Raw genomic sequence first — 15,173 nt, 5'->3', positions numbered from 1 at the left:
CTTTAATAATAATAATAAAAAGAGGGAAAAAAAATAGAGAGAGAGAGAGAGAGAAGCAACAGGAGTCGTTAAAAAAAAAAAAAAAATAATAAAAAAGAATCATAACGAATTTTTATTTTTCCCATGGAATGAAACGATTTTCTTTTTTTGTTTTTCTCTTTCCTTTTTTATTTTTTTATTTTATCCGACAGAAAAGCTGTAGCACGCATGAAACGACATCGATCGTTTTTAAAATTTTACCTGCTTGCGTCCCGGTTTTCTTTCATCCTCTAAAAAAAAAAAAAAAAAAAATTTTCCAACATTTTCTCTCATTTTATTTCTCCTAGTGGAAATACATATTTTAATTTCTTACTCCTTTTTTTATTTTTTTATTGTATTTTTCAATCGCGAATCCATTTTAAAAAACGACGACAGTAAAAAAAAAAAAAAAAAAACCAAAAAAAAAAAAAAATTTTTTTATCTCAAATCTCGATCAACAATTTTAATTTAACCTTGAAAAATGTTTCGTTATCTCCTTTTTTTTTTTTTTTTTTTTTTTCTTGGAAATACATTTTATAATTAACCGATTTCCTCCCCTTCCACCGATAAAAAAAAAAAAAAAAAAATTAAGTTGGCAACACTGACATATAAAAAGTAAATGTAAAAATTTTTTATACTCAGTCGGGTTCTGACGGTCGTACCGTACGGAACGATTAAATAAAGAACGATAGGAATAAATTAAAAACAACGGAGAGAAATTATTTTTCAAAAAAAATCAATAAATTACAATTCTTCCTTTTTTTTTTTCTCATCACAAACCTAATAATATTTTTTTTTTTTGTACACTTTTTAACATTAATAATAATAATAATAATAATAATAATAATTTTTACTTTCGACTCCTCATTATCATTATTATTATTATTATTATTATTATTATTATTACAATTAATTTTACAACGTGTTAACAAAATTTTCCTTTCTTTATTTAATTATTTATTTATTAATAAATATATATATATATTTGTTATCATTTATTAACGGAAATAGTTTTTAGTCATTTTATTATTTACAATATAAATTATTAATAATGATAATGATAATAATAACAATGATGATGATGTTGATGTTGATAAAAAATTTATTTTATTACCAAAACATAGGTACATAATTTATATGTATTCGTCGAGCGTACATAACAATCAATTTTTCGTCCATCATCATCATCATCATCATTATTATTATTATTATTATTATTAATAATACACCGATTGGCACCGATTTTTCTTTTTTTCTATTTTATTTTATTATTTTTTTTTTTTTTTTAGAAAAAATAATTATTAAAAAATCAACTAATAACTTACGCATGAGTGAAAATATACATACATAAAAATAAAACCTTCTTTTTATTAATAAAATTAAACAAAGTAATAATAATAATAATAATAAGTGATTGATCATTATCATTATTATTATTATTATTATTAATCAACATTTATTTATTTATTTATTTTATTTTTTTTGTACATATAATTTTTCATTTGTTTAAAATTAAAATTAAAATTAAAAAACAAACGAACAAACAAAGTTAATATGGCCGTAAATATAACATATTTAACATTAATAATAATAATAATAATAATAGTAATAATAAAAACCGTTAAATTAGTTAAAGCAAAAGCAAACGAATAAAGAAGTAAAATAATAATAATGATAATGATAATGATGATCATTAATTATCTATTTATTCAATTAATTAAAAACAGTAACGACGACGACGACGACGACGATGAGAAATTAGAGGGAGGAAGAAAAGAGTGACAGGGGAGGGGGAGGGGGAAAGAGAGGGGGAAGGGAGAAATGGAAATGGAAAGAGTTGAAAAGATGGGAAAAAAAGAGAGAGAGAGAGAGAGAGAGAGAGAGAAATACGAAAAGAATGAGAAGGAGAATAAGGGGGCGGAGAAAAGAAAGCATAGATAAAATAAACGCGATATTTATATGAAATAAATGTAGTTATACGAACCTGAGATTGTAATTATTATTATTATTACTATTATTATTATTATTATTATTATTAACAATTGAGAAGGGGAAGGGGAAAGAGATATGTCGTTCTCGAATCTATAATAATGATGATAATAAGTGTAATTTTAAGTAATTCGTCGTCGGCATCGAAATTCCCGGAATCGAAAGAGGGAGGGAGGGAGGGAAAAGAAGGAGGGGAGGGGAAATCCTCAACGGAATTCTCGAAATTTAAATTTTACGAGTAACGAATCGGCGAGAAAATTTGTTTCCCCCTCTTTTCCTTTCCTTCCTTCCTCCCTCCCACCCACCTTTTTTACCGGTGAAATATTATTACGCGAAGAATTAAAAAACAAAGTTCGTTACGCCGATTACGTCATCGGTGACGTAATCGAACGCGCGCGTTTAAACTACTATTATACATACGCGTACGAAAATTATTTTCGGTTCGGGGGGAGGGAGGGGAGGAAGTAAAAAAAAAAAAAAATTCAGTTCAATTCGGAGAAAAATTCGGATGAAATATTAAAAAAGTACTTTTTTTTCCAAAAAAAAAAAAAAAAACAAACAAACAAACCACGTGATCAATCGCGAACTTCCTCGACTCGAAAAAAAAATTTCGCGCGAAATTTCAAATTTTTAAATTCGAATCGTTCGCGAACGTTCAAATCAAAAAAAAAAAAAAAAAAAGTAAAAACTAAATGCAATAATTATTAATATAACTATTATCATTATCATTAATATTGTCGACATTTTTTTTTTTTTACTATTATATAACGCGACGCGTATTTCATCAGTGGCGTCGTAAGAAATTTCATAAATAGGAAAATAATTTTCATTTTTTTTCTTTTTTTTTTTCTAACAAATTTTTAAGTACAAAAAAACGACAGAAAATAATTTCCCCTAAATTTTTGGTTTACAATCACAAAAAATTTCTTTTCCCGGGGGGAAGGGGCGGGGGTGAGGTGAAAGGGAAAGGGTTGAAAAGCCTACACATGACAACAAACATAAAAAGGAAATTTAAATTCAAATATTATTATAATATAGGAGTGTGCGAAAGTGACGTCACAACATTAAATTTACAACGCGACACTCACGCCAACACAATCAAACGGTTAAAAATAAAACATTATTAATAATAATAATAATAATAATAATAATAATAATAATAATAATAATAATAATAATAATAACGAAAGATTTGTATAAATGCAAGAAAATAAACGTGATGATGATAATAATAATAATAAAATCATTCGGGAATGGATGATAAATCCAGATTTAAAACGAGAGAGAGAGAGAGAGAGAGAGAGAGAAGCTTTCGCGCGGGTAATGGCGACGGCAACAACAACAACAACAACAAACAAAAAAACCGTTATTTTCGATTCGATTCTCGAAATTCTTTTTTTTTTTTATTTAAACATATATTCCCCTCTTCCTCTACTCCAAGCACGAACATTTTCCATCTCGAAAATATCATCATCATCATCATTATTACCGTTAATATTCCATAGGGAAACAGTGGGGGAGAGGAAGGGGGCGGGGGTGGGGAGAAGTTTCCATATTATATATAAAAATCAACGTATTTTTTTTTCTTTCCTCCCCGAAAAAAAATTTGAATTATTGCCAACCGACGAGAAAGAAAAAAAAAAAACAACAACAACAATTAATAATAATAATAATAATAATGATAATAATACTAAAGATTATATATATACATTTCGCGAATAAAATAAGCGTTTTTTTTTTTATCTTTTTTAAATTTATTTCACACACGTGCACCTCACACGTGCAACGACCACAAATATATATGTCAACAAACAAAACATAAGACAAAAGCGTACAACCAACTGAGAAAGAGAGAGAGAGAGAGAGAAAAAGAAAGAAAATTCGCCGAGAAAATTTTTCCTATTTAAAAATATAATAATAATAATAATAATAATAATAAATCCGAGTGCGAACGCCCAAAACGTATTCTTTCGCACACCCATTCTCTCATTCATTCTGTAACGCACGCACTTTCACACGCACACGCACACTTTTTTTTTTTTTTTTTTAGATATCGAAGGCACAGACTAGACCATATATATATATATATATATATATATATATATTTATAAAATTTTCAAATCGAAAAATTTGTTTTGGTCTCGAAGCATATTTAAAATTATTATTAATTAATTGGTTAGTCATAGAGAATAAAAACTTTTTTTTTTTTTTTTAAAAATAGCAAAAATAGATATAATAAAAACTATATTATTAAACTTTTCGTCCTTTTTTATATCGAACGAATGCAACGGACGGACGCGCACAAACGCACTTACATACGCACACACACGCACATACACGCATTCGCACGCACTCGTTAATTTATTACAATCTACGATGATGATGATGATGATGATGATGATAATAATAATAATAATAATAATAATAATAATAATAATAATAATAAAATTTTCCCGAAACTTAAAGTGTGAGATCTTCGCTTGATGTGACTGACTTTTTCACCTGCCACCTACCACCCTTTCGAGGATGGAAGGTCAAAGGTCAAATAGGCGAAGAATCGTAAGAAAAGTAAAATCGTCGACTCCCCCTTTCCCCTTCCCTTTCCCCTTCGCCTCCTCCCATTTCCACCTTTCCTACCGGGGAAAAAATTCGTCTGCTTATTTTTAGCAGATGATTCGACACAACCTACGCGAATTTTTGCGACGGAGAGAGAGAGAGAGAGAGAGAGAGAGAGAGAGAGAGAGAGAGAGAGAGAGAGAGAGAGAGAGAGAAAAAGACAGATAGATAGCGAGATAGCAAGAGAGAGAGAGAGAGAGAGAGAAAAAGACAGATAGATAGCGAGATAGCAAGAGAGAGAGAGAGATAGAGAAAAGAAAAATAATACACAAAAAATGTATTAAGGTATGAGGAATATTCAATTATGGCGTGATGCTATCCACATATTTATATACGCGTTTATACACGCACGCACACGCACGCACACGCATGCACACACATATCTACACACAATTTTTCTACATTCGAATTAATCCCACCCAGCATCGATTTAAAAGCGTTCAAAAGCTTCTTTTTCTTTTACAAATAAAAATAAAAATTAATTAATTAATTAATTAACAAATAATTAAAATCCCGACGACAATTTCCTCGAAAAAAAAAAAAACAAAAAAAAAAACAAAAAAAGAAAAGTTTTAATACTAAAGTTTATATCACGTGACCGAAATTTTCAAAATTTTCCAGTCGTAGGAATCGAAATTTAAATAAATAACTTTTTATATATATATAAAAAGAAAATCAAACGAAAACATTTTTTTTTTCTTCAAAATTATCAAATTTTTCCGGGTTATATATATAAAATAAACTGAACCTGAATCAGGTATTTATTATCATTATTTTTTTTTTTTTTTTTACCTTAACAGCCATTTTGTGGTAACTTTCAAACGAACTTACGTTGTGAATACCTGAAAGAAAGAAAAAAATAAAATGAATGAATGAAAAAATTTATCATCATCATTATCATCATCATTATTATTATTATTTATTGGATTTACCATTTCTGTTCTTTTCCTCTTTTCCACCACCATCATCAAAAAGCCGAAGAAGAATCATCGTCGCTTTGAGTTATTTCTTTTTTCATTTCCGTTTCCGCCGACGATTTTGAATTTTCTTTGTCCGTTGACCAATTCCATTCCCAACAATCGTCGTCACCGACGTTGACGTCATTTCCGTCATTCGGACCGTTCGTTTTATCACCTTCCGCGGAAAAATTCGGATCGGGTCTTTGTGGGGGACCAACGTTTTCTTGTTTCTTGTCCCCGGGCAAAGAATTAAAAATCGACGTGGGTTTTTGAAAAATTCCCATGAGTTTTTCCAAACCGATTTGGGGAGCCGTGGGAAAAACCGAAACTTTTCTTTTTCTGCAATCTTCTTCGTCGATCGTTTGCCTCACGTTCGACGGTTCTTGAATTTGAATTTCCGGCGGTTTTTTTTCTTTTTCTCCCACTACACAACAACCACTACCCACTAATCGTTTTTCCCCGATTTGCGGTTCTTCCACCGGTGGCGGCGGAGTTGGAATTTTAAAACCGATTTGAGGTGAATTATTATCCGCGTGTACGGTCGAGGGTTCGACGACGGTCACGCGAAAGCGTGACGACGTCACCGGCGACGAGGGCGAAATCGATGACGAACCAGACGACGAGGATTCCGACACGCGTGATACCCTGAAACGATTTCTCGAGGGACTGGGAAGGGGACTCGATGCCGGACTCGGAATGGGACTCGGTTCCGGACTCCTCAACCGTCCCGAACGTTTGGGTTCCCCCAACAAATCTCCCGTTTTCCCACTTTCCAACTGGTGTCTCATGAATGTCTCGCACGTGAGCGATATTTTCCGGGAACAAAAAAAACTCTTTGAATTTTCAAGCTCTTCCTTGACACGAAATCGTGCTTCGTTGAGCCTGCAACATTCCCGTATGTCATCGATCAACTTTTGATCCTCCGGATTTTCCTGGGAATCGTCGAGGTCTATGCGATGAACTGTACTCCCGTCGTTCAGTATCTTCTTGAGTACCGTTAATCCTTTCGTTCCGATCGCGTTACTCCTCACGTCGATCCTTTGAATGCACGAATTTTTTTCCAGGGCTTCCGCTATGACCAAAATCCCCTCGGAATCGATTTGAGCCGCTTGCACGCCCAACTGCTGGAGAGAACGATTGTTTATCAGCGCCGACTTCATCGCCAACATTCCCGCCGTGCCGATGTCGTTCTGACCAATGTTTAACGTTTTTATGGGACAAAACGAACTCTGAAAAGAAAATGGCGGAAAAAACGTGTTGGCAGGTTTTGTGTTTTTTGTCACGTCTTTGAATAATATCAAAATCTGACCTCCGTACCAATAATCCGGACAAGTGAAAACCCGATTTGCTCGTGAGTTCCGTGTTCCACAACACCAATGCTTCCAAACCCTCAGCTTTCTGTTGCATTAAACTAACGCAAATATATCCGCATCCGTTATCTTGAATCGAATTATTGCTAAAAATCAAACAAATTCTTATTTTTCAAAGACGTGATGATGATAATAATAATAATAATAATAATAATTTAATTTTATTACACAATCGAGAAGCTCCCGACGTTTATATAAGAGTTGTAAATTAAAAAAAACAGATGGTAATTATTAAAAATATAAATTTTTTTTTTTTTTTTTTTTTAAATTTTAAAAATAACTTTTGCGGTCGTTAAAGACCTTACAGCCCCGCCTTTGATTTCAACACACACACACACATTTTTTTCTTTCTTACTTTCCCCTTCTCCCCCCCCATCGATTTTATTACAAAAGCAATATATTTTTATTTATTTATTTATTTATTAATCGTTTGACCTTGCGTTTGTTTCCTTCCTCCTTTTTTTTTTTTTAATCCAATAAAATTTCAAACGATTCGATCACATTTGCTACGGTACAAAAGATTAATAATAACTCGAACGATAATAAATAATAATAATAATGATTCAAATCATGCAATTTAAAACAAACAAACAGTATTAGTATTAGTATTAGTAGTAGTAATGATGATGATGATGATGCTTTACCTTATATCGAGAAATCTAAGAGTAGTGTTAACTCTTAGCAAAGAAGCCAATTGTATTGCATCTTTAGAAGTCAAATCATTATTAGATAAAGTTAAAGCTTGCAAACTGGTATTACACCTGGATAAAAAAAAAAAAAAAAAAAAAAACGTTTTACACACGTGTCAAATTCATTTTCCCCCACGTTGTTAATTAATATGGATAATTTTAACAACAGCAAAAACCTTAAAGCATCCGTTAAAACAGTCAAACACCGGCCATTTATATTACAGTGACCAAGTTGTAGCGATGTGAGTTGTGATCCCACTTTTAAAGCTTTACAAAATACCATCATAACCTGTTCGTTTAATGGAGTCCCTTTAACATTTAATTCTTCTAACGAATGAGCCTGAAAAATAAATCAAAAAAAATTACAAAACATTTCGAATGAGATGGGGAAAAATAATAAAAAAGGTTGTATAAATCAATCGAATAATAATAATATTACTGACTTTTTTAATTAACCTCGAACAAGCTTGCCAACTTCTGGGTCCTAAACCGCTAACACATGAAATACTCAAAGTATTTGTACTTTCGTAATATTCAATCATGTCGAATAATGCAACGGCTGCATCGTCGTTAAGCTCTAATGAATTAATTCGAAGATTTTGAAAACGAACTCGTCGAAGTATTGCTTCTAATGCTTCCAACGATGCCAAATCCAACGATGCTGACACGTCTAAATCTGGACACGTTTGGTAACAAACCTAAAAATGGAAATTTGAAAACAAAAAACGATTAATATTTTCAATACTTATTGATTTTTTTAAACTAAAACTAAAACATTTTAAGTAGATTAAATAGATATATGTATAAATAATTAATTATGTAATAAAGTAGAAATTAAAAAAAGTTTGGTGTTTTTTAAATATTAAACGATATTATCGAATATTTTATCATATGAATTATTATTATTATTATTATTACTTTTAACTGGTTTACAACTTGTTCCAATGGTTTAGTTCCATGTTTTTCACATGATTCTTCATATAAACTCACTAAATCTTCTGGTGACACAGGACCTGAAAACAAATAAATTTATTTTAATATCGAAAACATTTATTTCGAATAAAAACAAAATAGAATTTTCATACGATTTAAAGAGGGGGGGGGGAAACTAAAAAAAGATTATAAAGGAATTGTTTTAAATGTTTGTTTTGTCAATTGTAAGGTTCAATGATTTTGAACAAACTTTTTTTTTTTTTTTATTTGATTATGTCGGATGTTATTATGTATCAAAAACAAATAAAATTTTTTCAAGTTGTTGTCGTTGTTTTTTTTGATTTTGTAAAGCAGACTTATTGTTTGTTTAAATAATAATAATAATAATAATATGTAATAATCCTTCAAACTATAAAATTAAAATTAAAAACTGATGACACTAAAAGTGAAAAAAAAAAAAAAAAAAAAAAGGCCATCACAAAATTAAATTTTATTTGTCACCAACTTCTCAATGTTAAAAAACAAGTCACGGCCATAATAAATTTTTCCCGAAAAATCGTAAACGTCAAGACCTATTCTTCCCATTTTGTGTGTCGCTAAGCGTAATTAATAATAATAATAATCGACCTTGAACTAATCAAGCGAGAAATTATAAGGATGCACTACTGTGTGTGTGTGTGTGTATATGTGCGAAAAGAAAAGTAAATAAAAATCATTGAATACTCACCCACGTCCCAGGGATTTTCAGGTTCTAAATAACCAGTAACGAGATCACGTTCATCATCCGGAAATGAAACTCTTGAATTTTTAACAACGGGATTAGTATTATTATTGTTGCTCCCATTACGAAGACAAGAAGGAAGCACCCTCGGTACTGAGGGTTTGTCATTAGATTCATTTATTTCCAAACCAGCATTTTTTTCATTCATTTTCTCATAAAAAGTTTTTTTTTTTTTTTTTTTTTGAATTATTATTATTATTTAATGTGGCATTGCATTTAAACTATTGTAATAAAAAAAAAAAAAAAAAAAAAAAAAAAAAAAATTAACGCACTATAATTATAACCCATACAAAAAACTATAAAAACGAGGTTTAATCAACCACTTTCTTCGAATGTCGACAACTTTCCCCCTCTTAATAACAATATATTTTCAAATTAATTTGTTAAATCGTTTGAACAAATTTAAAAACGAAAATAAAAACTCACGAGACTCGATACACCTTACAAATCAAAAGCAATAAAACTACAAAATGATGATGTGACGTTGGAAAAAAATATATAAGTGTATTTTGCCATCGTGGGACTAACTTACCGCCATTTTACAAGGTTGCTACTAATCAGCGACAAAATAAAAAATCTGGTCGATTGATATTTTCATCGAAATGATATTGCACTTATCGTACGGTGAAAAAAAAACTCTACGCGAAATATAAAAAAAACTTAAATTAAAATATATATTATTATAAACGATAATGATTTTTATTCTCTTTGACAATTTCAATTTTAATTGAAATATCGATTTTATTTTTGGGTCTACTTGTTAAAAGTTGAAAGTTTTGAGTGTTGATTTTTATTAAGGTACTTATTATTACTTTTCACCTGTTTTTTTGTGTTTCTCCCCCTTGTTTTTTACTTTCTTTTATGATTGTCTGTTTTCCAACCAACCATTCAAAAATTACACGAGTTTTAACTTTGTCCTCTCTCCTGTAAAGTTTTACACGTTTCGAAATATTTTAAATATCAAAGTTGATAACTTTTATCATGATTATTATTATTATTTATTATTTAAGTCTAGGAATGTTGCTGACCGTATTTTATGCGGCAGCAACATGGATGCAATCGAGGAGATTTGGATCATTGAGAACTAAAATCAATCAGTTTGTTAAAAATCAAGCCAGCATTGTATTTTACAAAATTCCAGATTGGAAAAATGAATCTGATGAACAAATGCTCGTAATGACAACATCTTCTTTATATTGTGTTAACAGACAAAGGGCCATGATAGAAGAAGTATTGCATTTTGCTGGAAATACAAGATCATGTGCATTATTTCCTCAAGTAAAACACAATTTAATTTTAACTTGTTTTAAAGCACTATGAAATTTCTTTTCATTTTTGAAAGTAAAATTAATAAAATTATTTTCTTTTAGCAAATTGTTAAAGTTAATAATTGGATAACAATAACGGATGGAAGTCCGTTTCCTATTAAAATGAGAAAAAAGGGTGTCATTTTAAAAGATCCAAAATTATTTATATTATTGGAAGCTGAAAGTTCTGAAAATTCAGATAATTCTCATTTATCAAATGCTTATTCTTACAACTTGTGGCAAATAGGAATACCTAGAGCATGGAGAGCCGATGGGCATTTGGGTATTATCGTCGAAAGCGATATTGATAACTTAACAAAAATCTCATCGTTATTTTTATCAAATCCGATATTAATAGACCATGTTTTCGAAATAAACAGAATTCAAAGTATGCAGCATTCTTATATTCAAGGTTTAAAAACCACCTTGAATTATTATTATTATTATTATTAACATTATAATTATTTATTTTAGCGATAGAGGTAGAAGGAAATCCATGTCTAGTCGTGAAAGACGCAATAAATGTGATGAAATCTCCATCAGTAGAATCGCACACTTTTTCATGTGAGTTTTAGAGTTATTTTCGATTGAAATTTACATAGTGTTCTACTTAGCGTTCTTTCTTCAATTCTTTACTTAGTGTTTGCCGAAGACTCAATTGCAAATGATTGGTCGAGCAGACAGTTAAGTCTGGAAGCATCACAAACGATTTACAAAAATCAAATGGAATTGTTACAAAGTTTTTCACAATGTGCAACTCTAACATCGGAAGGTTCATCCGTACTAGTTCCTGATGATATTTCAACATCTATCACACCTGGAAATAAAGGTTAATAATTATCAGAAGACAAAATAAAATGTCATCGAATTGAAAAATTTTTTTTTTTTTTAAAAATATTTTTCATATTTGACAGCTCTCAAATTATTAAACTCTAATCCAGTTGACATTCCATGTTGTAATAATGATATTAAAAAAGAAGAGATTAAAGAATGTGAAAAAAAACCAAGGGTGGAAAGTTTACCAGGAAAAATTGAAAAAAATGAAACAGACACCAAAGTTACCACTGTGATACCAACATCTGAAACGATACAAAGATCTCATGAAGAAAACAGCACTCAATCAACTCCTTCAAAACATGACTCGTCTGGTGTGAGGAAAAATACATTTTCGTCTCTCTATTCTTTGGGTTCTGCGAGTACCCTTTCAGTTCGATCCATAACCTCTGGAAAAACTAAACCGCCAAACGTATTGATTTACGCGGAAAGTCCATCGACAACAGACAACATAAAAAATGTTCTAAGCGAAACATTACACAAGCACAAGTAAATCCAAAAAATAATTTTAAATTTTCTGTTAAAAGTTTTTTTTATCATTTTTTCTTTTTTTTTTTTCAGGTACACAATTTATAGTATTGGAGAAGCACAACTTTTAAACGGTATTTGGGCTCCGAATTGTTTTTTGTTGGTTATTTGCGGAAACGTGTCACAACAAGTCGACATTTTGTTAACTTCTTATTTAATACAAGGAGGAAAATTACTTTGTCTCTGTTCTTCCTTTTTACATTCTCTTCTTCCAACATTTAGAACGGCCGAAGTTAGTTTTCCTAATCATTTTTTCTCGATGAAAATTCTTTCGATGTATATGTCTATGTTTAAATTTTTTTTTCAAGGTTCGAGAACGAGAATTGGTACGTTTTTCCTACAGCAAATGGCAGAGAGTTCGTTTAATGCATCACGTTTTCTGTTATCAAAATTCACCGTCGAGAACGAAATTTTCCGGGGATTCGGATGAAACGTCAAGTAGTGATAAGTAAGTGATTAAAAAAGCAGAAAGAAAAAAAAAGGTTTTTCGTTGGTGTTTCTTCCACCATTACTATCACCACCATCACCACCACGTGACTTACATTCAGTCATTCAATTCTTTTTTTTTTTTTAATTACTTCCGGTCTATGGAAAAATGACTTCCGTGTGAATGAATTAACTAATTAACGTTTTTTTCTTCTTTTTCCTTTCGTTTGTTGCTTTTTTTTTTTTTTTTCGTTCACGACTAACATTTTACAGAGACAGAATAAGTCCAGTACCGCAAACTCCATCATCGGTCGAAGTTATCGATAGTAATGGCGTCTCGCACACTTTACACGTTCAAGTTTTGGGAGTCGAAGAAACGTGGCAAACTCCAAGTTTACTTTTTGCTTATTTTCCATCACCCGGAGGTTGTGCGGTATTTTCTCAGGTATGCAATCGATCAACATTCTTTACATTTCCCGGGATCACTGTGGAAAAAAAAGAAAAACGGGTAGTGAAACATTATTGAAGGAAATGAATAACGTTTTCTCTTCTTCTTCTGTTCCAACAGGTACATTTAGAATTGGATCCTTCGGCGAGTGGCGACGACGAAGACGATGAGGAATTGCAAAAAAGTTCGGTGACGAGAAAAGAAATAATCAAAGATATATTATCGACTCATTTGGGTATGGACGTGAGCGGAGGAGGGATCAACGGAAGTGATAATAATGATAAAATGGGTTCCGGTTCCGGTTCTCTCACATACACGACAGCTTATTTTTTAGGGGTTCACGAGGTTAGGTTTTTTGGGGAGGTGGGGTGTCGCACCGGCTTTTGGGGGGGGGGGGTGAAATGGAAAGAAAATAAAATTATTATTATTATTATTGTTTGCAGGCGAAATTAAAATTTTTAGATAAAATAAAATCTCGTTTGTTGGAAAATGGCGTTTTGAAATTGGAAACGATGAAATTGAAATTTTGCAAAAAGGGAGAAACGCCTCCAACGGGAGCCACGGCCGATTTTCTTCCCGTTTTGATACATTCGTGTCCGAGAGATTTTTCAACCGTCGAATATTTCGAGGTTTGATCCTCTAATTTTTTTTTTTTTAAATTTTGATTTACGGCAAAGAAAAGAATTTAAAGAAAATTTTTTTATTCATTCATTCATTCATTCATTCCTGGAGCAGAACCTGGAAACGACGAGTTTGGGACGTTTGATGATATATTCGGAAGTTTTGGGAAGTTCGATGGATTTGGTCAACGGAGAATTGGAACACGGTTTTGCTGTTGTGCCTTCGCAACAAACTTCCGGTAAAGGTTTGTAAAGTCTAGGCATGGCACGGCATGGCATGCCCCCCCCTCCCCTTTCTTTTTTTTTTTTGGCTGTTGCTGCTGTTGCTGCTGCACGAAACCGAAAATTTTTGTAGTTTGTCAAATTATTGTCGTAGTTTTGTTATTATTACCTGTATTATTATTATTATCGTTGATATGTTAAGATGGCTCCGATATTTTGTCTTCGTCTGCTACCGGAAGTGATTTTGACATTGATTTGTTTGTAGGAAGAACGTCGAATCAATGGTTGAGTCCTCCGGGTTGTGCCATGTTCAGTCTTCAGGTACATTTTTCATCCGAGTCGTACATGGGAAGGCATCCTTCGGTTTTTCAACACGTCGTATCCGCCGCCATCGCATCATCACTCGCTGAAATGGGAAAAGATTATGAAAAAGTTTGTTTTTTGTTTGTTTCCGTTTGTTTGTTTGTTTTGCGACAAACGAACGTCGTTTTTGTTTTAATTTCGTACGTTCGCCATTTTTCAGGCATTCGATCTTCATTTAAAATGGCCGAACGATTTGTACGTAAAATCAAGTATAAAAATAGGAGGATTGATAGTCACGTGTTTCACAACGAAAACGAAAATAATATGTAACATTGGTAAACTAATAATAATAATAATAATAATAATGATGATGATGATAATGATAATGATACTCGGTGATGGCGAAATTGAAAAACGTTGATTAATTTTTTGCAGGATGCGGAATAAATTTGGACAACGAAATGCCAACGACGTGTTTGAATAAATTAATCGAGGATTACAATAGAGGGGAAAATGGGGGGAGTGGGGCAAAAAAAAAATTGAAAAAATTAACCCGGGAAAAATTACTCGCGAAAATATTTAACAAACTCGAAGAGATTTTGGACAAGATCGACGAAGAGGATGATATAAAATACGCGGAAAATCTTTATTACAAATATTGGTTACACGGGTACGTGACGTAGGAGGAGGGGGGAGGGGTACCCAGAACTGATTTCTTATCGTTTTATTTTTTTTTCCAGCGGTGCCAACGTGAGAATATTAGATTCGTTTGGAGAAATAAAACAAGTCGTGATATTGGGAATCGACGAATTTGGTTTTTTAAAAGTCAAAGATTCAAAGGGTCAAACGTTTGCCGTACATCCGGATGGTAATTCCTTCGACATGATGGAGGGTTTGATAGCACCCAAATTTATTAAATAAAAATGAACAAAAAAAAAAAAAAATTGTTGTTTGTTTGTTGTTTGTTTGCTTACTCGCTCGTTCGCTTGTTTTATTTCCGTTTGTCGTTATTGAAAAATTTGATGGTGTAGAAAAATTAGTTTAAATGAGAGGAAAGGAGGTTGTTGGGGTTGTTGGTTGTTGAAATGGGTTTTATTCCTGATGATGATGATATTGATAATAGAAAATAG

At 31.6% G+C, this 15,173-nt stretch overlaps 2 protein-coding genes across 2 annotated transcripts; one reads left to right on the top strand and one right to left on the bottom strand.

The window, feature by feature from the left end:
• Positions 1 to 5,590: 5,590 nt before the first annotated feature.
• Positions 5,591 to 9,503, bottom strand: Phum_PHUM492500 (leucine rich repeat-containing protein, putative; the record flags this gene model as incomplete). Its single annotated transcript, XM_002430612.1, has 7 exons — positions 5,591 to 6,811; positions 6,900 to 7,038; positions 7,597 to 7,713; positions 7,818 to 7,981; positions 8,085 to 8,339; positions 8,560 to 8,654; positions 9,302 to 9,503. The coding sequence occupies 7 exons, from the start codon at positions 9,501 to 9,503 to the stop codon at positions 5,591 to 5,593; spliced, it is 2,193 nt and encodes a 730-aa protein (XP_002430657.1).
• Positions 9,504 to 10,372: 869 nt separating this feature from the next.
• Positions 10,373 to 15,173, top strand: Phum_PHUM492490 (biotin protein ligase, putative; the record flags this gene model as incomplete). Its single annotated transcript, XM_002430611.1, has 16 exons — positions 10,373 to 10,633; positions 10,726 to 11,074; positions 11,137 to 11,226; positions 11,303 to 11,491; positions 11,604 to 11,985; positions 12,058 to 12,256; positions 12,333 to 12,472; positions 12,724 to 12,895; positions 13,019 to 13,243; positions 13,342 to 13,527; positions 13,634 to 13,763; positions 14,006 to 14,172; positions 14,264 to 14,378; positions 14,479 to 14,713; positions 14,784 to 14,911; positions 15,094 to 15,173. 16 exons carry the CDS (start codon positions 10,373 to 10,375, stop codon positions 15,171 to 15,173), a joined length of 3,048 nt encoding a protein of 1,015 aa, XP_002430656.1.

This window comes from Pediculus humanus, genomic scaffold, assembly GCF_000006295.1.
Source record: "Pediculus humanus corporis 1103172108260 genomic scaffold, whole genome shotgun sequence".
Lineage (NCBI taxonomy): Eukaryota > Metazoa > Arthropoda > Insecta > Psocodea > Pediculidae > Pediculus > Pediculus humanus.
Note: the sequence above shows the minus strand (reverse complement) of the source record. Positions and strands in the feature narration are given on the sequence as shown.